This window comes from Fringilla coelebs, assembly GCF_963513975.1.
Source record: "Fringilla coelebs genome assembly, chromosome: 3".
Lineage (NCBI taxonomy): Eukaryota > Metazoa > Chordata > Aves > Passeriformes > Fringillidae > Fringilla > Fringilla coelebs.
The window spans coordinates 98,548,579-98,572,130 of record NC_140030.1 but is presented as its reverse complement, the minus strand read 5'-3'; the positions used below and the strand labels follow the sequence as shown (position 1 = coordinate 98,572,130).

At 46.2% G+C, this 23,552-nt stretch overlaps 1 protein-coding gene across 5 annotated transcripts in view; it reads left to right on the top strand.

The window, feature by feature from the left end:
• Nucleotides 1-299: 299 nt before the first annotated feature.
• Nucleotides 300-23,552, top strand: part of MEIS1 (Meis homeobox 1) — a 108,523-nt gene continuing 85,270 nt past the window's right edge. For 4 of the 5 annotated variants that reach the window (XM_084201530.1, XM_084201529.1, XM_084201532.1 and 1 more), the window contains exons 1-6: nt 842-1,733; nt 3,347-3,573; nt 5,114-5,255; nt 5,778-5,828; nt 6,627-6,677; nt 8,086-8,232. In XM_084201530.1, the coding sequence (XP_084057656.1) occupies nt 1,722-1,733; nt 3,347-3,573; nt 5,114-5,255; nt 5,778-5,828; nt 6,627-6,677; nt 8,086-8,232 (630 nt within the window). In that variant the 5' untranslated portion in view covers nt 842-1,721. Of the gene's footprint in view, nt 320-841; nt 1,734-3,346; nt 3,574-5,113; nt 5,256-5,777; nt 5,829-6,626; nt 6,678-8,085; nt 8,233-23,552 lie in introns of those variants that run through there. The other variant, XM_084201531.1, reaches the window with a different exon arrangement.

Sequence of the window (23,552 nt, the reverse complement as noted above, 5' to 3'; positions counted from 1 at the left end):
CGGCGGGGCTGCGGGGAGGGATGGCTGTGCTTTTGAACGCAAGGGAGCGGACCCCCGGCCCGGCGGATGGAGGCGCCGGTGGGGGGGATCGCCCCGCGCAGGACAGCGCGCCGGCGGAGCTCGGCGGAGGGGATGGGGATAGGGATGGGGATAGGGATGGGAATAAGGACGGGGACGACCGGGGACGGGGCCGGGGGGCGCCCCCCTGCCGGCGCGCCGGTCCGAGCCCCGCTTCCCGCCCGGACCAATGGGGGCGCGGCGCGGGGCGGCGCGGCGCTGATTGGTCGGCGGCGGCGCGGCGGCGGCGGCCGGGGGCCGGGTGAGCTCACTCGGCCGGCGGCCGTGGGGGGAGCCGCCGGGGAGGGGGGGGCGCCCGGCGAGGCGGGCGGCGAAGCGAGGGGCGGGCGGCGGCGCGACCCCGAGGCGCTGCGCGGGCGCTGCGCGGGGCGGCGTCGCCGCCAGACAAAGGCGACGGGAGCGCCCTCGCGGCCGCCGGGGGGGGCGGACGCGGCGTCCGCGCTCGCGCGGGGGGGCGCGGAGGGCAGGGCCGGGAGGGGGCGGTGTGTCCAAGCCGCGGCGCTGCGCGGGCGCGGGGCGGGCGGCGCGCCCCCCTGCGCCGGTGGCGGAGTTGCTGCCGCCCAGCGCATTGTGTAAGACGCGACCTGTTATGGCCACCACTACTTCCGGGTTCCCGCAGTCTGCTCCAGCCCGGCGCTGCGCTGCGCTCGGGCGGAGCGGCGGCGGCGGCGGCGGCGGCGGCGGACGGACGGCAGCGCTCGGACCGCGGCGGCGGCGGCGGCGGCAGCGCCTCCCCCCGCCTCCCCCCCCCGCCATCCCGCCCCGCTGCCCTTCCTCCCGCGCCCGCCCCGCACGGCACCCGCGCCCGGCCCGCCTCCGCCAGCCTCGCCCGGCGGCCGCGCAGGGGCAGAGCGAGCCGGCGCCGGCGAGGAATTAGGAGCGATCCGAGGAGGAGCGAAAAAAAAAAGCCCCCCATCATCATCATCATCATCATAATAACCATAATAAAAGGAGAGCCGGCGCGTTAAAGAGCCTTTTTAATTTTTAATTTTTTCCCCCTCCTTCTCCTTCTCCCTCGATTTAAATTTTTTTTCTTTTTTCTAAATTTTTTTCTTCTTTTTTTTTTTTTTTTTTTTTTTTTTTTTGGGCGAGCGCACTCGAAAATTAACATTCGCGGTGTCCTGCGCGGTGGGAGCACACGCAGCGGATCATCATCAGTCATTCACCACCTTGACAACCTCGCCTGTGATTGACAGCCGGAGTGGCAAAAAGCCATGAGACTTGGTAGTTGGGTTTGAGGGGCACTTTAAAAAAAAAAAAAAAAAAAAAAGAGAAAAAAAAACTGATTTGGGGAAAGGATATTTGCTTTCGCCCCGCTGCTGTCTTGGAAACGAGAGGGGGAGAGTAAGAGAGAGAGACAGGGAGAGAGGGAAGAAAGAAAGAAAAAAGAAGGAAGGAAGGAGGGAGAGTTGTTTTTTTTTCTTCTAATTTTTTTCTCCTTTTTTTAATGCTGAGTTACCGTATCGCTTCGCTGAGATCCAGCAAGCCGAAGATTTTACTCGATTGCTTCCATTGCTGGAGACGCTAAGGGATTTTTGCCTTTTTTTGGGGGTGAGGGGGGGGAACTTCGTGTTTCTTTCTTTTCACACTGGCCTTAAAGAGGATATATTAGAAGTTGAAGTAGGAAGGGAGCAAGCAGGCCGATGGCGCAAAGGGTACGTATGATTAAAAAAAAATGGATTTCAAATGTGAAATAATATTGAAACGTGGCTGACAGAGACGCTGCGAAAAAAGTTTGGGGTTTTTTTCTTTTTTTTTTTTTTCCCTCCTTTTTGGAGTAGGGGCACAAAGCGGTGTCCTGCAGTGGGAGGATTTATCAGTTGTACTTGTAGGCTTAAAACCTGTGTATATTGCTATTTTCTTGGTTCTTTTACTCCCCATCCCGGGGCTCTCAGGGAAGAGGCAAGCTTTCTATACATTAATGACATGCAGGCATGTAAGTGAATATGTCCGAGCCTCTGTATTTGTTGGTTTTGTAGCTCTAGTCCTACCAATGTCTTTTTTAAAATCACTAGTGCTTGAAATATTTGAATGTGTGCATGTCTCTGAGCATTTTGCTGTGTTAGTGATGATATACCGCTTCACTTTCAGAAGATAAGTTTTGGCTGGGAGTAAGCATAACTTTTTTTTTTTCTTCTTTTACCTGCTTTTTTACTCACCCCTCTTTTTTTTCTTTCTTTTTTTTTTTTTTAATATATTCTGTCTATAAAAGCTTCAGTGCAGTGGGCAAACTCCCCCCCATTCTTTTAGAAAGAAAGTGACTTTAATTTGAATTGGAAGTTACCAGCATTCACTGCCATGTGTATTGTTGTTTCTATTTTGGGTGGGATTCCCCCCCACACTTTTTTTTTTCTTTTCTTCTAACTACCTCCTAAATTGGAGTTTTGAGAAAAAAAAAAAAAATCAGCTGTAGTCGGGTGAACAGAGATTTGGGGAAGGAGAAAAGCCCTGGAAAGACGTTTTCTTGCCTAATTTGCCTGCCGCCGTCCGAGAGCCGGTTGGGAAAGAAAGTTCCTCTGCTGACAACTTGCCTTTTACTCTTTCTGTCCAAGCAAGTGTCAGGGATCTTTAAAAGTGTTTATTCACACCTTCGCTTTTAATAGATGAAAAGTGGCCGTTTCCCCCGCTGCCTGGGAACCGCGGTAGCTTTCGGTCCTTAATCTTTAACAAAGAAAACCCTTAAAAAAAAAAAAAAAAAAAAAAAGGCATTCCCAAAATCCCGAGAGCCCGGGCGAACGTTTCCAGCTTTTCGGCTTTAAAAGTCGTGTTCGCGTGGAATTGCTGGAAATCCGCAAATCGCTCCTTCTCGTTTTTGGTTTGGTTTTGTTTTGTTTACCGCTGCTGAAGTTTTTGCATCCTCGCTGGGTGAGATACCTGACTTCTTATCAGCGGGAAAAAGTTTAGCGGAGGGAAATTTAGATTCCGGGAACCGCTTCCATTCACGGGGTGGATGAGGAGCGCGGGGGCTGGGGAATTTTGGGGATGGGGATTAGGGTGGGATTTTTTTCACCTTTATTTATTTTATTATTATTAATATTGTTGTTGTTGTTGTTGTTGTTTCTCCTCCGCCCCAGACTCGGAGGGCTTCGGGCCGGAGCAGCCCAGCCCCTCTGCTCCCGACCCGGGGCGTCTTTCCCTCCCCAGGGCCGGCGCGGCGGAGCCCGGGCGCGCTCGGGGGTGATCGCGGCTCATCCCCGGGGGGGGACAGGGGAGCGGAGCTGCTGCCCCCGCCTCCCCCTGACGCCTCTCTGCTCTCTCTGCCCCGCAGTACGACGAGCTGCCCCACTACGGCGGCATGGAGGGGGTGGGCATCCCCACCACCATGTACGGGGACCCCCACGGCGCCCGCCCCATGCAGCCCGTCCACCACCTGAACCACGGGCCGCCGCTGCACTCGCACCAGTACCCGCACGCCGCCCACGCCAACGCCATGCCCCCCGCCATGGGCGCCTCCGTCAACGACGCCCTCAAGAGAGATAAAGATGCCATCTACGGGTAGGTGCCGCGCAGGGCTCCGCGCAAGCTGCGCGGGATGGAGCGGGGGCTGCGCGGCGAGGGGAAGGGCGGGATGGGGAGCGCTGCGCGGAAAGGGGCCGCGTTCCTGGTTCCGTGTCGGTACTGTTTCGGGAGGCGCGGGGGACAGGGTTGGGGTCCCCCTAGCACGGGGAGCCGCGGGGGCTCGGGGCAAAAGGAGCTTGCTGGAGGGGCGGCAGGCATCACCGCGGGAGGAGGCGGAAAATAATATTGCCAGGGCGCAACCTGCGCCCGGTGGTAAATCTGTGCACGGAGTTTTGGAGCAGGGAGAGTTTGGAGAGCTTTGCACAACTTTCCACCTTATTCGTCTTTCCTCATGCTGAGAGAACTCACAGATCTGCTTCTTTCAAGACTTTTTATTTTAAAATTTAATTTTAATTTTCTTTAAAAAAAAATCTTTTCTCCGACAACATTAAATGTTTCTCAATGTGGCAACTTGTAAAGCAGTTTCTAGGCCGTTGCGATGGGAGCTGACGGGGTTATTACACAGGGCGCAGATGCTTTTAAAATGCATCTGCCCAGCTGGAGTTTGAAGCGAAGTTTAAGAGCCTTTAAAAATCACTCTCAGGACAGTGAGGAGAAGGGGGAGGAAAATAAAATTCATAGAGTTCGGTTTCTTTATCGGTTTATCACAAATCTGAAGGGTTGGTTAAAAGTCGGTGGTGTACGGTACCCAGAAGGGAAAAAAAAAAGTATGAAGCCCTGGGAGAAAAAAAAAAAATTAACTCCCTGTTATAAATATACATATATATACGTGTGTGTGCGCCCACGCTTATTTATTTATTTAAATTATTAAACGGGCGAGGGAACCAGATGCCCAGGCTGCCTTTCTCTCGGGGAGGCTTTCCAGGCTGGGATTGCCCAGGAGCACCTGGTTTCCCCCGCGGGTCGGCGGCTGCGGAGCCCCGGGGGGCGGAGGGCCGGGCAGGCCGTAGGGATCCAGCCCGGCTTGGCCAGTGGGTCGGAGGTCTATTGGGTGGGCTTAAGGGCTTTTTCTTCTATCTTTTTTTCTTTTCATTTGGATGGGGATTCTTTCTTTTTATGCTTTTCTGTTGGTTTGGGATTGTTTTTTCCCCTTTCGCTCCCAACAAGTCCTCCAGCAGAAAGCGGGAATTTAAAGCATGAGAGGCAGAAGTGTATGCCCAGGGATTTTAATTTTTTCTATTTTTTTTTTTCCTAAAGACAAGGAAAGTTAATTCAAAATGGCTGCTGGAACCGGCTTGGGTTTTATTCTTGGCTTGTCCTAAGGTTGTATTAACACTATCTGCGGCCAGACAGTGCCGAAAGGCCGGGGAGATGCCGGGCTGCCGGCCGGCTGGCTGTGGGAAGGGGCCGGGACGCTGCGGGAGGCGGCGGGGGGTGCCGGAGCCCCCTCTGTGGGTGCCCCCTTCCCCATGCACGCTGCTGTGGGACTAACTATTGTTGTGTTTGGGTTTTTTTTTTTGTTTCGTTATGATATTTTCCCCCCCTCTGTGTGTGTGACTATTGTATTTTCTTTCAGACACCCCCTGTTCCCTCTTTTAGCACTGATTTTTGAGAAATGTGAATTAGCTACATGCACACCCAGGGAGCCCGGGGTAGCGGGAGGCGATGTTTGCTCCTCTGAGTCTTTCAATGAAGACATAGCAGTGTTCGCCAAACAGGTCAGCAAAACCGGGTTGAAAACAGTAAAAGAAAAAAAAAAAGAGGGAAAAAATCGTATCGAGAAAAACAAGTCTCTGTTGAGATAAAGATGCGCGTTTCCCCCTCCCCCCTCTCTTACTGAAAGAGGCATAAAAACCAAAACAGAAAAATCCCCAAAACCCCAATCAAAACAAAACACGAGGGGAAAAAAAAAAAAAATCAGGAAATCTTGGCATTTACTGCCCCCCTTAAAAAATGGATAAAGTGGAGCGGTCTGTGCCCGGCCGGGAGATTCGCTGCGCGGTTCCCGGGAGCTGGGACGGGCTCTGCCGGGGAAGCTCCATAGGTATTTTTCAGTGTATTTGATTCACTTGCTCAAGTGTTTGGCTGATGTACTAAATCCAGCAGTCAGGGCTTTGCACGGAAGGTTACATAATGGACCCGACAGTGTAATGAAGCAAGAAATAATAACGTCTGCTTTTTCTGCTTCCATATTTCAAATCATTTTTATTTTTATTTTTTCCCTCCTATCTTACATTTAGATCCGAGCAGAGAAACCCCTCTTTTCCTCTAATCCTGAACTGGATAACTTGGTAAGAGTTAACACTTCTTCCTCTCCCCACCCCCACCCTCCCTTCCCTTCCCATTTATTTATTTTTTTTTTAAACTTCTGTGTCATCTGGAGAGGTGGTTTGGTGATGCTAAATTGAAAATTTCTCACGTGGATTTTTAAAAATTATAATTGTTGCAATGATAACTTTTATATTTACAAGTAAACATGGTGTGGTAATTGCTTGGAAGTAAAAAATCCCATAAGGATATACATAAAGGAAAACCCCATCCAAAGAGGAGCTGCCAGGCTTGATGGTGAGCTTGCCTGCCCAAGAAGAGCGTGGATTTATCTCCACTCTAACCAGTCCCTCCACGCACCTTTTAAGCAGTTCCATGGGAAACAGAGAGGATTACAATGGCTGGAGATGCACCAGTGGCAAATTCACTGAAAATGAGGTTGTTTCTCTCTTTCTTTCCTTCCCCCATTAAGGATAAATATTTTCCCTCCACTGTAGGAGTCTCGCACCCGCTTTCACAAAGCGAGGAGCCAATGGTGGTGTTTAGAGGTTGTTTTTTTTTTTCCTAAGAAATGTTTATGATCCGTATAATTCAGCTGCTTCGTTGCAATTGGGATTTTTTTTGTTAACTCTAGGTCGCTTCTTGTTAAACAGTGCACAAAGCCACCGCTATTAAATTTTAGTGTTATTGCCATAAATCAAAACAACTTTTTATTTACTACTAGAGAAAAGTCAATCTACAAAGTGCGGCCGAGGTGGCTGTGGGAAATATCCCCAAATCCAGGAATGAGATTAATGCTCATGTTGTTTGTGTCTTTGCAGATGATTCAAGCCATACAAGTATTAAGGTTTCATCTGTTGGAATTAGAGAAGGTAATTTTTGTCTCTCTCTCTCCCTCTCTTTCTGTCTATCTTCCCCCCCACTCCTTTCTTCCTCCTCTGTTTCAGTACTGCTGAAGTTCAGGCTTCTGGTAAATTTGCATAAATGTCTTTCTTTCTGGTAATTAGTGTCAAGACCAATCTTGGCGTCCATTTCTCTTCGCAGTTTAATTACAATTTCAGCCTCTAAAACCGAGCTCTCGAACGCCCAGGCCTTGTGTTCATTGTAATACTTTGCTGGCTTTGTATAAATAGTTGCAGTTCTGTGGTGCCGCAGATGAGACTCCAAATGGTTAGTTCAGTCAAGCCCCTGAAATTGTGATTAAAAAAAAATAGATATTGTTTTTTCTTGGTGATAGTGAAGAAGAGACTTCAGTTGCAGTTAGCTGGAAGGGGGAATCTTTTTTATTTTTTTTTAAGAGCCATCTGCAGGTCAGGCTCGGGGCGCGGATTGTCCTGTAACATTTTGCAGAGACAAAGCAGAGTTGATAGTTGTCTGTCTCTTGTTCCTGGGAATATTGTACACCTCTGAGCAGAAGAAAGAGATTGCAGCCTGAACGCAGGATTTTTTTGTTGGCTGTTTTAGAAATCTTAGGAGGGAGAATGCTAATTTCTAAGCAGGCGGTGTCATCCGAGCTCACGTTAAATTGGAAGTGCGCTCTGGGTTTCCTGAGGATTCTTTACGTGTCATTGATAGCTGGCCTAGAAGAGAATTCCCTTTCTCCTAAAAATAAACATTTTGAGAGGTTTTTAAATAGTTGAAAAGTTTCTCCTGGGCCTCAGTCACTTTATCTAACCGTAACTGTCAGGTTGTTCTCTCTCTACCAAAATGTGTTAAAATCTGCCCATTAATAAAGGCAGCTCAGGTACAAGTCTATCAGAGCAACTGGGGATTTCAGGGCATGGATGCCTGTAATGTAGTTCGGCGCAGTGCATGTGGATTTTTTTTTTTAATCCTTTTTTCTGTCCTCATATCCCTTTGGAAAGGGTTTATGATGAAATAACTGGATGAAATTAAATAGTTTACCTTAAATGTCACCCATGCAGGTCACCTCTCTAATGGCCACAGCTCCGGGAGCAGATGAATTTAACACGGGTGTTGAATATGTTGTAGCCTGTGAATCATCTTGTCACTGTCAATTTTCTGGGATATCTCTATTTTGTGAGAAAAGAAAGTTATTCCTAATTCTGGATGCGTCTAGAGGTCTCAGGGGGATAATTGCAGTGTGTTTCCCCTATTTAGGACTTTTGATGTCACAGGGGCGAAGGGGGGAGACTGGTTGCACTTGTCAATTTTACTTATGTATTCCTGATTATATTTTCTTCCTTTTTTTTCCTCCCTCTCTTCTTTCTTTTTCTTTTTTCTTCTTTTTTTTTTTTTTTAACCTCTGTCATAATGTAGGTACACGAATTATGTGACAATTTCTGCCACCGGTATATTAGCTGTTTGAAAGGAAAAATGCCTATCGATTTGGTCATAGACGATAGAGAGGGCGGATCAAAATCGGACAGTGAAGACATAACAAGATCAGCAAATCTAACGGATCAGGTATGATCTCGCCAACGTCGCACAACGCTAAAATTTGTATGCAGATCGCTTGCTGGGTCACTATGCCTCCTTTTATTATTTGCATATGATTAAGTCCCTTTTAGATAAATTTCCATCGAAATGAAAATTTTTGAATAATGTGGCTATTATTGCTTCATTAAGGTTTGCTCCCAGATTCGACCTGGCGAGATGAGCTTGTAAAAGCATTGCCTGCAAACTCGACCTGTTTCTTGTCGCTTTTAATTTTTGTCTTTATTTTATTTACCTTTTCCAATAATAGAAGTGGTATCTGTGAATCCCTGGCTTCTTGGTAGCTTAGGGAAGGAAGGGCTGGAGTCGTTGACCAAAATAATAATAAAATCCGAGATAGGTGGTCCAGAGAAGACAGAGAGGGTTTGAAATCTAGCAAATACTGGCTATTTTCTTCCCGTCTCTACGGTTCATTAGTCCGTCTTGTCAGTTTTCCTTGGCCGAACGCTTTTAGACTTGAGTGAACATTGCTTTGTGCACGCCTGCCTGCTGCAAGCGCGCCCATTTTATTTTACTTAATGGGAAAAAAAAAGGAGAAAATAAAATGGGATTCAGGTTTTAAATTCTTTTCCTTGATCTTTTAAGTTTTCAAGCCCTCTCTTTAAAGAATAAATATAGTCAAAGCCAAGCCAGCAAAGCCTCGCGTGGCTGTGACGGTTGTCCAGGTTTGTTTGGGATGGTTCAGACCTTTAATGTTGGCTGCAGCGGGGTGGGAAATGCGGGTGAGCTGAGTGGGGAGAGCTGGCTGTCCCCTCTCCCATCCCTCCTCCTTCCACTGGGTGCAGACTGGGATCCTTGCCTTTTCCTGGGAGCACTTGGGGCTAATGCAGAAGGTGCCTAGATCTAAATTAAGCTCCTGGGTGATGGTAGCGACTGAGATTTGGCTTTTACTTGAGTTGGGTGAAACGGCGGGGTTTTCGCGGTCCATTTGTTTGCTCTGAACCGAGGGGTAGCAGCACTTTGCCTGTGAGAGAGGGGGCCTCAAGCACACGCACAAAAAAGAAATTCCTGATAAAATCCCCCAAGTTATTTCTTCTTTTTGATCAGCTATGTAAATATAGTGTTAGGAGTGATCTGCTCCTGACTCTGGAGGTTTCCTTTTGTTCAAGCAAGGCGCAGCCAAGCAGACAGGAGTTTCCTCAGCTGCTTTGCTGTTATCACTGGCACTGTCAGCTGGGAGTTATTTTATAGATCACCGACATAAAGGTGCGTTGCATTGCAGTGTGGGCAGTATCTGAAATATTTTCTCCTATCTGCCAAAGGCTGTCGGTTTGTGACAGAGGAGGCAGGCTTGAAGGAAGGCATGAACTTTTAGAAAGGGGTTTATGTGCACATAGGTAGGTTGTTTTGAAGAGATTTTTTTTCCCACCCAGTTTTGCTGTACAGGGGAAAAGCTTGGCAGAGTGGGTGGAGGGTGGTGTGGCAGGGAGGTGCCCGAGGCTGGTGAGGATGCTCCGGGGAACCGCCGGCCCCATGCAGTGCCTTGGAGCGAGGGGAACCCTCCAGCCAGGGTCTAGCTGAGGGAAGCTCGGCTCGCTGATGTTGAATAAAAATTGTAATCCAACAAGTCTAACTAGAAAATGGGTTTCTAAAAGCTCTGGAGTGCTGGGTACATAAAGCTATTTGAGCAAATTACAAGAATTGCTCAGGGGCACGAATGAAATCAACACTTTAATTGCCTCCAAAATGAAGATTTATACCCCATTTTCCCAACGAATCATTATTTTATTAAAGTGAAAGCTAAAGAAATGGAGCTGCAGTTTTGGGGTTGTTGGGGGTCGGTGTGTTTCTCCACCACCCCGCGCCCCCCTTTTTGTTGCCCGGAGCGCGGACACTGCGCCGTCCCCTCTCCCGCTGCGCGGGCCGGCCGCGCTGGGCGGCGGCGCTCGGCCCCGGCACGCCCGGCTTGTGCGAGCGCTGCCCCGGCCGCGCCCCGGGGCGCTCCGGCTGCGCTGCGGGCAGCGGGGCGCGCAGCCCCGCACCTCCCCGTCCGCACCCGCGGAGCTGCGCGGGGAACGGGGCTTTGCTTTCCGTGTTGAAGGGAAAAGGTGCAAAAGCGCGCTTTTCCAGCCTGCTCTCCCCCGGGCGATGAGGCGGCGGATCGAGCCCACGGAGATCGGGCGGGCGGCACGGGGGCTGCGCGGGGGGGTTTGCCGGGGGATGCGCAGTCCCCAGTCCCCCCCTCCCGTAAACTCCGGTGCCAAACCCGGCCCCGGCGCGGCCGGCAGTACCGGGGCCCTAATGGTTCAATAATAAGGTGTTGAGTGCTGGTCGCCGGGGCGGCTAATTAGGATGTGACTGCGCAGGGCGCGTTTATGGCTGCGCGGCCCTGGGATGCGCGGGAGCGTAGGGCCGGGCGGTGGGAGCGAGGGGCTGGCTCCGGGCGTGGGGCCCCCGCCTGCCCACGGCTCTGCTTGGGAGAGTTGTAAAAAAGTAAGTATGTAAAAGCTTTTATTATGGATTTAATTACATTTTCTTATATTGTGGTAGTAAAGGTTACAGTTAACAAGGTGTTTTTTTCTTTTAATTTATTGGTTTCCCCTTATTTATTCTTTCCCTAAAGGCCCCTCAAAGCCAGTGCCTTTAAGTCCCCCCGGTTAATAGAAAGCAATGACACTAATGCTAGATTTTGCAAAGTAAAGCCCTATAACACTAACCATTGTTCAGTGATTTAACCAGCTCAGTGGCACTAGGTCACTAAAATAGCATCCTTCTCCCACGGGCTCGACCCCACTGCCTGCCAGGGTGAGACCTGCAGAGTTGGTGTTTACCGTCACAGCTCCACAAGTACAAGGCAGGAGTCTGGGCTTTTTGCTGGGGAGAGTTGAACTCAAAATCATCCAGACCCCAGGACTTTAAAAAACCTAGCTGAAGAATTGCAGTCATCCTCAAAAGTTTCAAAATAAACCTTTTTTAATCATTAGCTTTTCAAACATTTGCATGTTTAAATTTTCAGTGTTTGTCAGAGCCCAGAAAGATTTAGAACACAGCTGTTGTGCGATGTGTCTGGGAAAACTCCCTCTGATTAAAAAAAAAAAAGCCCAAAGACTGTCTGTAGTCTGACAAGAGAAATTCAGTTTCGTAGGTAATCCTGAACTGTTACTGTGGGGCTGCTTTTTTGAAGCCATATCACCTTGGCACCCAGGTGCTCTAGTCCAAACTGTAAAATTCTACTACAAGAATGTGTCTACAAAAAAGCCTTTAGAAAGTCCTTTAAAGAAAACATGGTACAAAGTACCCACTACATTCAAGTAAAATGCATTAGCTGTGTAAAATAGATTTTATAGGGACAAAGTGGTATTTTTCTTACTGAAAATAAACTTGTTGAGCCCGTCCACAGTAGCATTGCTTGACAAAAATTGCAATTTAATAATGCACAAGCCAATTACAGATGCAGAAACTTTTAAAGGCAAATCGGTGAAGAGCCAAATTCCTATAGGAGCTATGAGGGAAATGATCAAAAAATGAACATGAAATAAGACTTCCTGCTTGAAGGTCCATAATTCAACATTATTTGACTCCACTGTCAAGGAAATTGTTGAAGGATAGTAAACCGATACTGGAGTCTCAGTCATTTTTGTTACAGTCTTAAATGTTTGCAACTGTGATGTTTTAGATGGCCCTTCTTGGGTGATAATATATCACATATATACACACGTATATAATAAAGCAACACCTCTATTTATGTTGCAATAGATTTTATTTTAATGTGTGCAGTTGCGGAGTTGCTCTAACAGAAATGCAGATAGCAGCTTTTTTTTTTTTAATGGAACAATTACTTAAAATATGTTCTTTACAAAGAAAGAATCGTAAACTGGAATCCAATAAAAAACATAGCTGAAAGTGGTAGAGTTGTTCAGGGCATCGACCGGTTACGACTAGACTTAACTTTCCAAATTCTCAAATATATTAGCTGTACCTTGTAGCCAATACAACAATAGTGCCTTAGGGAAAAAATTACTGAGAAATACTATTTTACTTTGGGACTTCTTCACAGGTACTTTCAAACCATATATGGTTTTAAAGAGGAGAGCTAAAAATATTGCTGCCTTTAGGATATGTGCTCCCATATTGGAGGAACAGGCATCAAAATAATAGATGTGTTGCAGAGGGTGCAAGGTAGAATTCATTTCTGCATAATAAAAGAGTTACAGCAAAGTACGACTCTGAGGATGACCACTAAAATTATGTTTAAAAGACTTGAAATTTAATTTTCTTCCTCTGACTTTGTAGCTTTGAGCCAGTTAATCCTTTTTTTGTTTGTTTTCAAGTAATTTTTATTATTTTTTGCTGTGATATTTAGAAGCTGTTACTATGTTAGGCAGGCTATTTATGTGAAGATAGGATATGTTAATTTCTGTTCTAGACATGTTTTCATCTAAAACACCGTGGCTGAAATTGTATTAGCAAAATAAGATTTTCTTTGCTCTCCATTCCTTTAAGTGAGTACACATTGTTGTGTAGACATAAGATTGAATATATTTTCTTTAGTTTATGATTTCAGTTCATGAATCCTTGGGGTTCTTTTTTTTTTTTTAATCATTCAAGAACCTAAAAGGGGCCATCCTTACAGCTGGGTGCCTTCCTGAAGTTGCACGCTCAGGCATAATTTCCATGTAAAGCTTTCCAAACTGAAGTAAGCTCTTGTTGTAAAGGATAGTTTAATTCCCAGATTTTTGGGGGAATTCTTTTCAACATCAGACCTGACAGAGCTGAGTTTAAACCCCAGTTAACCTCAGAACTGATCTAAACATTTGCGCGTGTATCCCAAGACATTCTTGTAAGCCAGAGCTCGCCGTGTCTGCGTTAGGGACCGTGGATTGTTATTTTGGGGCAACTTGGAGGCTTGAAAGTTATGAAAAAATGAATTTTACCATAAGTTTAACCTTTATGGCTGAGGGTTTGAGTTTTTCTATGGCTGCTGGTCCGCAGGTAACAATAAAGGTAATGGGCTCTCCATGCAGAAGGGTTACTGCAGCCCCGCGTGGGCAATGTTAGACCTGAAAAAAATCAGATTATATTGCTCTCAATCAAAATGAGTAAGTGTACATCTTGCTGATAAATACTACTTCAAAAAGCACTAAAAATCCGGCACAGCTTCTTTAAATTAGGGAATCTTTCTTTTGTTTTGTTTTGCATTTCTGCATTTGGGATTTTTTGGTCACGAGAGCATGCAGTTAGGATCTATCTTGTGTAATCTAAACAAGTTTAAGAAAATAAAAAGGAGAGTTGTTTCTGGTCAGGAATGTTTTTGAAGGTTTTTGGAATTGTTTCATGGTGAGGGTTGTGCGAGAGAAGGAGAGACCAGGGTGCGCTGCAGTGTCACCTCATGTCCTTGGTGTACCACCTTCTTCTCCAAAGGCTCAGTTTCTCAGAGCAGGCTTTGACTTACATGGCAAATTGGGAATAATTAGTGGTTATATTTGTATTTTTTTCCTGCAGTTGCAGCAATATTTGGAGGGGGGGGGGTAGCTCTAAAAGAGCACATATTTTGTGTTTGGCCTTCTCTGAGTGTGTTTACACCACTGATTAACGGCTCCGTATCTAACCCACCACTGATACTCTGTGATGCGTCGGAAATGCAGCTTCTCCACAGTTGCTTCAGCTCCTCTTTGGCCTGCTTAACGTGGTTGCCTTTTCACTTTCACTTTGTTTGCCCTTTGAGATGTAACCTGGAGCATAGGTGAGAGCAGAATCCCATCAGGCCAGTGTCCTCGGGATTCCTTTTTATAAATTTAGATGAGATCCCTGGAAAGCTTCAGTCCCTCAGCCGTGGCGGTGGGGGCTTGGTCTCTGTTAGTGAGAGGGCTGCTGGCACAGGGGAACCCCTTGCCCCTGAGAGCTCAACTCCTTGAGTTGCCTCACCAGTTGCTGCTGTCGTGGGTTAATTTATTTATTTTTGATAAATACATATCCAAGACATGAAGAGCAACGTGGAGATTTCAGGCTCATGTGAGTCGTCGTGCGTACGAAAGCAATAGCACAGGCAGCAAGTGGTTTCTGGGGGTTATTATGTTTTGGAAAAGGGAATCTGAGATTTGTTGTAGATATCTGGGGAAATATTGAAAATTTAAATGTTGGTGAGGTGAATTTAAAAAAAAAAAGTGTGTTTGCCCTATAGGCAAAGGCTCTGTTTGCAGTTTAAAAAACAAAAGAGATTTAAGAGTTATAATACAGAGACTGCCATTTTCTTATGAACTTGCAGGGCATAGAGAAGGTAGGATGGATTTTTGCCCAAATTTTGCCTCTTCTATTGGCAACAGGATGGACTGCTGAAAGTTATGGCCGCTTATTATTTTGCAAATGGCTTTTATTTTGCAAGCATCTTTAAATCCATCTTTAAATTGAAGAAATGTTTCCTCCCTCCCCCCGTCAGAGGTTATCCATAAGTTTTGGGGATCAATAAAGGGATAACTGTGAAAGGCAATGGCCCATAACACACGGGGAGTGGGATGAGTTGATCTAATGTTCCCTGCCTGGCCTCAAAACTCAATGAATCTCTGGGTTTGTCCACACAAGGACACTCAGGAGAGGTAAGACAAATTGATTGGGTGTAAAATTAAAGTGCATTAGTTAAAGTGCATTGGACTATTGTGTGGATGCTCTCATTCAGAAGTAAAGTGGCCTTAGTTCACTTTAGCCTAATCCCCTTTGGAGTAGGCCACTTTTCTTTTGAATGAGAACATCCACATTAACTTTTAGTTAATTCGTCTTTCCCGAGCGTCCTGTCGGCCTCGTGCCCGACGCTCTGGAGAGGTTGGGCCGGCCGGGCGCTGGCTCCCTGCGAGCTTTAGGTAAGCTTTTCATTAGGCATATTTCATCTCCACAGCAGCACTTAACTGCTGGCGCCTGTCATTGCCCCAGCCGGGGCTCCGCACCCTCCTCTCCTCCTGCTCTCGCAGCTCGAGAGCGATGCTGTCGTTAACGCTGCCTGGGAAAAAAACTGGAAAGTTTTGTGGTGGCAGGGATTTGGGGAAGGATCTGGCTGAGGTGCTGTGGACAAGGGCTCGGCCACGCTGTGAGGCAGGGGGAGGTTGATTTGGGTATTGTGTTTCCCAGGTGAATTTGGCATCAGGCTGTCATGCTCCTTGCACAGATAGTTTCTGCCCTTTCCAGTGGTAAGTAATTTTTTAAAGACAGTGAAGAAATCTAGATTAACTTTTTCGGCTGATATTTCCAGTAAGAAAGACAAGATTGAATATTAGCCTGTAGGAAAGCTAGTTTACGTGATGGAAAAAAAATAATGGCAAGATGGTTTTGGAGCTGTTCTATATTCTTGCTTGAAGTTCACTGAGCCTGAGTTTCTGTTAAAGATATTTTCAGGTGTCTTCTAGAGCTTATAAGTAACGTATTTATTTACTTTTTACTCACTCGGCCATTTGTGCTTATGCTGTGGCTGTCACACGCTTGCCATTGCCCCTTTCATTCATAATAAAATTTACAAGGCTTCTTGCATTAGTAAGCAATTTGCTATTGGAGGCTTTCCTAGAAATACAGAGTTCTATTTCACCAAAGTATTGTGTTTCCTCTTCAATCAGTACTGAAGTGAGCTGTTTTCTCAAGGACTTTCCAGGCATCTATATGATATTCCCACTTGGGTAGATGATCTCCAAAACTGCATTACCTAGTTCTTCATCCTGAAGAGCCATTGCAGTAAATTAAAATTTTCTTATTAGCATCACCACATCACCAGACTTTGAATTTGGCCAGTTATTTTTGTTTGCAGCTTGGCTTTCTTTTTCTTCTGGTTTTTTTTTGGTTTGGTTTGGTTTGTTTTTTTTTGTTTTGTTTTGGTTTGGTTTTTTTGGGTTTGTTTTTTTTTTTGGTTTTGTTTTTTTTTTGTTTGTGGTTTTTTTTTGTTTTATTTTTTTGTTTGTTTTTTTTGTTTGTCCATTTTTTTTTGTTTGATAGGTTTTTTTAATATAAAGCAAATATGCACCCAGACCTTCTTTGCTGAAGTAAACTGGCCAACAATAAGGGAGGTAATTCTTTATTTGTTTAAAAGAACTGCCTGTTTTAACATCAGAAGTACTGACCCAGAGTAAAGCAACAGCTGATACCATCACAGGCAATGTACTGTATTCAAACAGCTGTACAAAATGCAAAGCTGCAGTATTAATCCTGCCATTCACAGTTTATTTAAGTTTTTCAAGCTTCTCTCATATGGGCATGGCATCAATGCCTAATTATGCCTCCATTAGAGTTACTGGGCTCTTAATACAGAAAATTATTGTATTTAAACTTTGGAAAGCTGCATCGATGTAATGTAAGAGTCTTGCAGCTGGCACGCATTCAGGGAAGGCAAACTTTACCTTGAAATTTTCTTTTCATTCATTTGGCCTTTAAGTTTTGGTCCAGTTTTGTTGCTGAGATCAGACCATTGCTGGTGTTTTTAACACTGGCTTTAAATAGCTCCATTTAAGTCTGCGTAGCTCTCGGGAGCAGGGACGGTAAGAGCAGCTTAAACCCCTGTGGCTTTGTTGGGGTGCAGGGCTACGAGTGTCTGTTCGAATAGAAATGGTAGAACCTCTTGTCTCATGTGTGCTTTGGTCTGCACTGAACCTGGGGCAGCTCTGTCAGTGCAAGCAGGGTTTGATCTGTGGACATTAAATTCTTGGCCCCTGGTAGGGCTGGTGGTACCTGTTAGGTTGGGGTGGGGTGTGCAGGGAAGCCCCTGGCCTCAGCTGGGATATCACCTGCTTGCTGGTTCTCAGCAGCAGCCCGAGGCATGTGCTCTCACATGGAGGTCAGTCACTGCTTGCTGATATTTGGATTAATCTGGTGAGCTAAGCATTAACCATGGCCAACTCCTTGCCAGAAGCCTTGGGAGGACACAAATGCTGAGACTCAGTAAGTGGCACTTTGGTTTTAGGCTTGAGCCAGTATAGGGCACTCTTCTTCTTGGGTTGCAGTCACAGAGATACTTTGGTTCCCGAGCTCCTACACGCAGCTGCATCATGGAGTTACCTTGTGTAGGTAGAGTTGGCCAAATATTTTGGTGAGGGAAGTGTCCCAGTGGCTTGTGATTTATACATTTTCTCTTGTCTACTGTTGTGCAGAGTAACGGGGGAGTAGTGTCACTGCCGTGCTGTGGTGATGGCTACAGCCATGTCACCAGGAGGTAATTTGAAGTCACAGCTTCGCTCCCCCCTTTGCTCATGTTCACACAGGCATTTTGGGCAGCACTTGACATGGACAGGGCTTCCCTAGCTGAGTGGCACCACTGGGCATCACTGTGACAGGAGGGTGACGGGGAGAGAAGCCTTTCAAACATGTGTGAGTCGGTGGCAGGCAGCTTCCTGTCATTTCCCGATATTTGCGCGGATGCTCGGGACGAGATTCTCATGTACACTGGTGGCAGCTTAGGCACCATGCTTGAGCCATTCCCTCCTTTACCCCTCTCAGCCTGGAGGATTTTGCAGCTGTGTTACCCCTGGAGGCTCCTGGCCCTCCTCCCTGTTGTGCAAGCAGTTTTACTGGCGTGCCTTCCACCTACTGTGGGTGCGTCGTTGTGCTTTCCCCGTGTCCGTGAGGCCCGTGGCAGTGTTTCGTGGCACAGCTATGTAGAAAAAGCAGGGTATGTACAGATGTGTCTTGCTACATTAATCTAACTCCTATGAGGGTTCTCTTTTTCATTACTATTTTCTGTAAAGCCAGAGTGATGGTATGCACATGACTAGTATGTGCGGGAAGGATTAATTTTGTTCTTAAATGCCCATGTGCACGTCGAGCCGACGTTTGGCCCTCAGTGACAAGCGTTTGAGAGATCCTTTGGGTGAGAAGTGATATAGCAATGCTGGAGGGGCAGGGCTGGGGAATGCTGTTCTGCTGACAGTGTGAGGCAGGAGGAGAGATGCAAATTCTCTTCTCAGGTCTGTCGCTGAGGTTCTGGAGTGAGACGATTAGGTGCTTGTGAGCCGAGATTTTCTACTTCTCCTTTTTCCTTATCGTCAGGTAGGGTTGATATCTTAATTTATATGTCATCTAGTGATAGCAAGGTATATATAGAAGATATTTAAGAATGAGCTGTGATATGTTATAGTAAATATATCACGCTGTGGATAATTTGAAGAACATGTTGCCAAGAAAGCAAAATATTTCTGTTTGGCGTCACAGGAAAGCGCTATGCTGAATTGGAAGGCTGATGGTAAACTTTGCTTTTGGTGGCTTTATGCTTTGGTTTTAACCTCTTCTGTTATTTTCCACTAATTAGCATTTTAAAAAAGTATTTAAGGGAGGAAAGGGATAAACTGAAGTTCTAGATGGAATAGGCAGCTGTGCTGCTGGTGTCTTCTGCAGAAAGAGCAGAGCTGTGGGGTTGACTGGAAACATTTGTGAGGTGGTGGCCTGTCCCAAGGTCTGCTTGTCCCAAGGTCTGCCTGCCCTGAGGTGCAGATCCATGTGGTGCCATGCCATGAGCCCTATGCTGCTACAGGCACCACTGGGTACTCCCAAAACTCCCTGGGAGGTGCAGTGGGACCACACAGACCTCTCAGCCCAACATTTTTGTGTGACTCCGGCCACTAGCTGTGCTTCCAAGCCGCCCATCAATGAGCGGGTGGAGGCGTCGGGGAGCCACGGCCACCTCAGCCTGGCAAACCACCCCTGGAGCTCGCTGGCCTCTGTCTCCCACAGCCGGGGCTCCGTGTGTTTTGTGGCCCCTGGCTTGCTGGCATGTGGCTCGCAGAGCCGAGCTGTGCGGCCGCTTCTACTGCGCTGCAGATTTGGCTTGTTGTGAAATGGGAGAAAGTGGAGGAGCTGCTCTGCGGACGGGTTTGGCCATGAGCGTTGGAAAATGTGAATCACGGGGATTCCAGTTTTAAGCCTTCTGGAGATAACGGGCAGCACGTACTGGAGTGCGTGACTTGCAGAGGGCCTTAAAAAACAAGGCGGTGCCCTCAAGATTAAGCAAACATTTTATAATCAGGAACACATTTTATACCCAACACGGGCTTTGCAGGTATCACATCCATCCAGACAGAAAGGTGTAGCTGGAGCAAAGCTAATTATACTGCAATTTAATTTTGGCGTTGAACAGCAATGCAAGGCGAGCGGGCTCTTGAATCCTGCGAACAATGTGCCGTAATCAAAATACGCTGACTCCGAATGGCGTCTGTTGTCAGTTAGCAAAAAAACCGTTTGATATTTGTGACACAAGCTCAGGGTTTGTGCTTGCGATGGAGCTGGAGTGAAGCATGGCTGTTGCAGAGCAAGGGCTGTGCTTGCGTCTTCCCTCCCTAAGAAGCTCCACGTGGGCTGATGGGATGTTGGAAATCAGAGTCTGCATTTAAGTAATGCAAAAAAATTTGCAGCGGGTGCTCCAATGGGTTAATTTTTGTCTTCCCAAAAGGTATCATCACAAAAAATCTGAAAGGGGAATGCTTAGAGATGTAGCTTTTGCAGTAAGTAAGCCTTTGCTGAGTCTGGATATTCAGGGTGAAGAGCACATCCTTCTGCAGCGCGGATTCGCACTGAGGCTGCCTGCTGGGACCCTGGTGGGACAGAAGGGACAGGGCAGGAGAAGTTGAGGTTGAGGTGTCCCTCCTGCCCAAGTCTGTCTGGGTAGGCCAGTTTTGGGACCTCAGCCAGTCATCTGACAGCCTGTGCTGTCTCATTTGTACCTGAGCATCAGGCCGATCCCCTTCTAATTTACTTTTAACACATAAATGCAATAAAAGGAAGGGATGGCAGACTCTCATTTTCAGGCTAAATGGCAAGACACTTTTCCTGTTTACACCTTTGGAGGAATCACTACATGAAATATTGAACAGGAAACTCTTATTTGTCTCTGAAGACCTTTTTCCTGGTCTGGAAAGATGTGGAAAATTCTCCAGTCTTATTAAATGTAGTAGGAGCCAAGGAGGACTAATGCACCTCAAGGGCTTGCACACCAGGTTTCTGGATATAGCGGTATTGTTTGGGGCTGACTTTGTGCAGGTTTCTGCATGATATGTAAACTTTAAAAAAACCTCTATGTGGAGCAGTGATTTTTATCTCCTGACTGTGTTTCCTTGTGTCAGAAAAGGGCCAGGGATTAATGCTATCGAGTGATATGTCTCTTATCAAAGGGAGGAGACAGGTTTACAATGCGGGGTTGCTCTAAATAGAAAGTACTAGTCAATGTTTGTTGTATGGGAGACAAAAACTCTGCCTCACCATCAGCTGGCTCAGTTAACCTGGCTGGGCAGGCAGTGTTTACTGTTGAGCTGGGATTTAAAAAAAAAAGAGCAATGTTAAGGTCCACTGTGATTGAGGCTGTTGCTGTTTAGGTGTCCATCAAGGCTACCACGTGCAGCAACCTCCAGTGCAAGAAGCAAACACTGAAGTCTACGTGTCTAAAAGCTGTTTGCTTTTGTTATTGCCAGAAGTTTTCTCGGGTGCTTTTAGAGCCCTTTCTCAAAGAAAAGTCCATCTGCCCATGCTGTCCCCGCTGGGAGGACCTTGGAGATGACTTCCCAAGTACAGCAGGTTGGATTTTAGCATAGGCGGAAGGTGTCAGGGCTGTGCTTGGACAGAATGCAGCCCAGGCTGGGGGGGCTTTGCACAGCTGTGGACATGTGCAGCCCTGTATGCATACAAACATGCACAAACGGGGTTTTTCAAAGTCTTTCCCCTGCAGAGTTTCAGGGCTTTGGTGCCTTCTGGGAGAGAAGAGCTGTGGTTTTTCTCCTTCCTCTTTGTCCCACCCAGTCTTGATGATCTCCATTTCATTCTCCTTTATTTTTTGTGGTCTATGTTTGCTGCTTCTAATTATTCTTTTCCCTTTGGAAAGCACTATTGCCCTGTCCTTTTGCACTCGTGTTTTCCATTCATCCTGTTTAGGACTATCAGGCCCTTTCCTTTCTTCTCCCGGCCATGGTCTCTTTTCCTCCACGCTTTCAGGGTAAGGAAAGAGTCAGAAGGCTGCACTGTGTTGGAGATGCTCCCTGGGTGCACAGTTGGTGTCGTGCACCCCACACCTGGGTAGGGTCAGCACCAAGGCACAACAGCAGAGCTAATGGAGGGCACTGGTGTTGTTGGGTGGATCTTGGTTTGCTGACCTTTGACAGTGTGCAGTATTAGTTGTGCCTCTGTCCCTTCAGGTAAAATCCTGGCCTTGTGGAATCAGTGGCAAAAGTCCTGTTTATTTCCAGTTTTCTATCCTCTCTGCTATTCACGTTGATACCCACTCTCATTCCTTTTATCTATTTGACTCCCGTGTTGCATGCATAAAGACAGCTTATATCTTATTTCTCCTATGCAGCTGCGAAGAGTTAGAGAAGAGTCTTACCCTCACTTGCAATAAGGGGGAACTAAAGATAGAAAGCTTATGACTTTTCTGGGGCTAGGAAGGGAATCCAGGTCAGGGCTGAGACTTCCATGCAGAGTTTTTTCTGCTTTTTAGTTTGCCAGGCCTTGCCTCCTCTAACGCTGCAAAGGTTTCCATCTGTGCACAAGTCACCCTTGCTGTTCTGCTTAGTTGCAGGCGGAGTTATCGCCTGCCTGTCATTTCAACGACCTTATTTCTCTAGAAATTTCCCTTATTTCCCTTGGAAGACTGTTTTTTCCATCTGTACCCAATCTTTGTGGCTTTGCTGTTGTTCTATTAAAAATAACTCACCTTTGAATCAAAGCTGTATGAAGCAGATTATGCAAGAGTTGTTGGCATTAAAAAGCATCTATTTTTTGGCATTTTGAAGTTTCTACATGTACAATTATTCTGACACCCTTGGTTTTGCTTGTATTGGGTATGGTGTCCCCAGTTGGTTTTGGCAGGCTGGGAGGTGGGATTGCTATCAGCCATGGTTAGTCCCACCCGGAGATGTTCAGGGGCAAAGTGGGTCCTCTCAGCAACTGAAGTTAGTCATGAGTCTGGATTTCATGGTCCCAAAATCCCAAACTGGTCTAGTGGAAGATGACCTTGCCCATGGCAAGGGGTCAGAACTAAATGATCTTTAAGGTCCCTTCCAGCCCAAACCATTCCCTAATTCTATGTTTGTATAAACAATAGTGTAGAATCTGGGAAATATATGGCATTGTATTTTCCATATTATAAAGGTATATTTTTAATCCCCTATACCAATTTGTATTTTTCTTCCCAATTAAGAGAAAAATCTAAAGGTTTCTTATATGCTGGATGGGGAACAGGCTACCTGAGGATTCTTATTAGCCATTCCTTCCAGAAGTGAAGAGGGATAAGACTTGTGGATTGCAAGGATCCGGTCTGTCTATCATGGAGCTGTAGCTCTAGTATCCATCCTATGGATTATACACTTAAGGTCTTAAGCAGCAGTATTGAATGTTTTGCCCAAGTGAGCTTGGGGACATCAGTATGGCCAACAACCAGAAGGATAAACTATGCAAAAAGTAAATCCTTGCTAAATAGGTGTGTTATGTTTGTAGGAGGAGATGGATGCCATAACTTAATGAATCAGCCCCCACTTTTTGCTTCAAGTTCTTGTCTGTACTGAGCACAACTCTTTCCCAACATGGTGGGTCACTACCCTCAACCTCACGCAGCTGAGAATTTTTAAAAGGTAGGATTTAAGAAAATCCGAAGAACACTTCAAACATAGTACATTACTTTTTTTCATTATGAATAAGTATTTCATTTAGAAAAAGAAAATAAGATAAAACTTCAGAACAAAAACAATAAGGCCAAATTATGCTGACAAATTGCTGGCAGCAGCTCTGTTCCTCCAGGGCAAGGGAATGAAAGATTATACCTGCAGCCAATTCTCTGGTAGCCTGGAGGAGTGAAGGTTTGTCCAACAGGTAAAGGAATTAGCTGTTCCCCATCTCCAGCTGTTACACAAACACAAATGAGCCCACAAGAGGGCTGTGCTCACAAAACTTTTGAGAAAATATATATCAAAAGATGCTGAGTACAATTTTTATCACCTGTAATAGAAAGCCGTTTCTTTTACTCATGTACTTATATCCAAACTTTTGGTTCCTTGGCCAGAAGCTTTTCTTTCCCTTTCATATGCTTGGTGCTGAAAAAAAAAATCAGTTTTATCCTTTAATATAAGCAGAAGGCAGTGGTTTCTCCCATTTTTTATTAGTGTTAACTTGTGTTAGCTAATAATGTTAACTAACCCAGCTGTTCCTGGATCGCAATAAGTACATGTAATGATATTTATATATGATGCAAAATGTCCAATTTAACCATTAGCCAAATAATTTTGTCTGTAGGTTTTTTGGGAGGCCTCAATCAAATGTGCTCCTTCTTTTGATGGGGCAGTTGCACTTTTCAGCCCAGCATATACCCCAGGTGGATGAAGGACCTTATAATGGTCACAGGAGGCAAT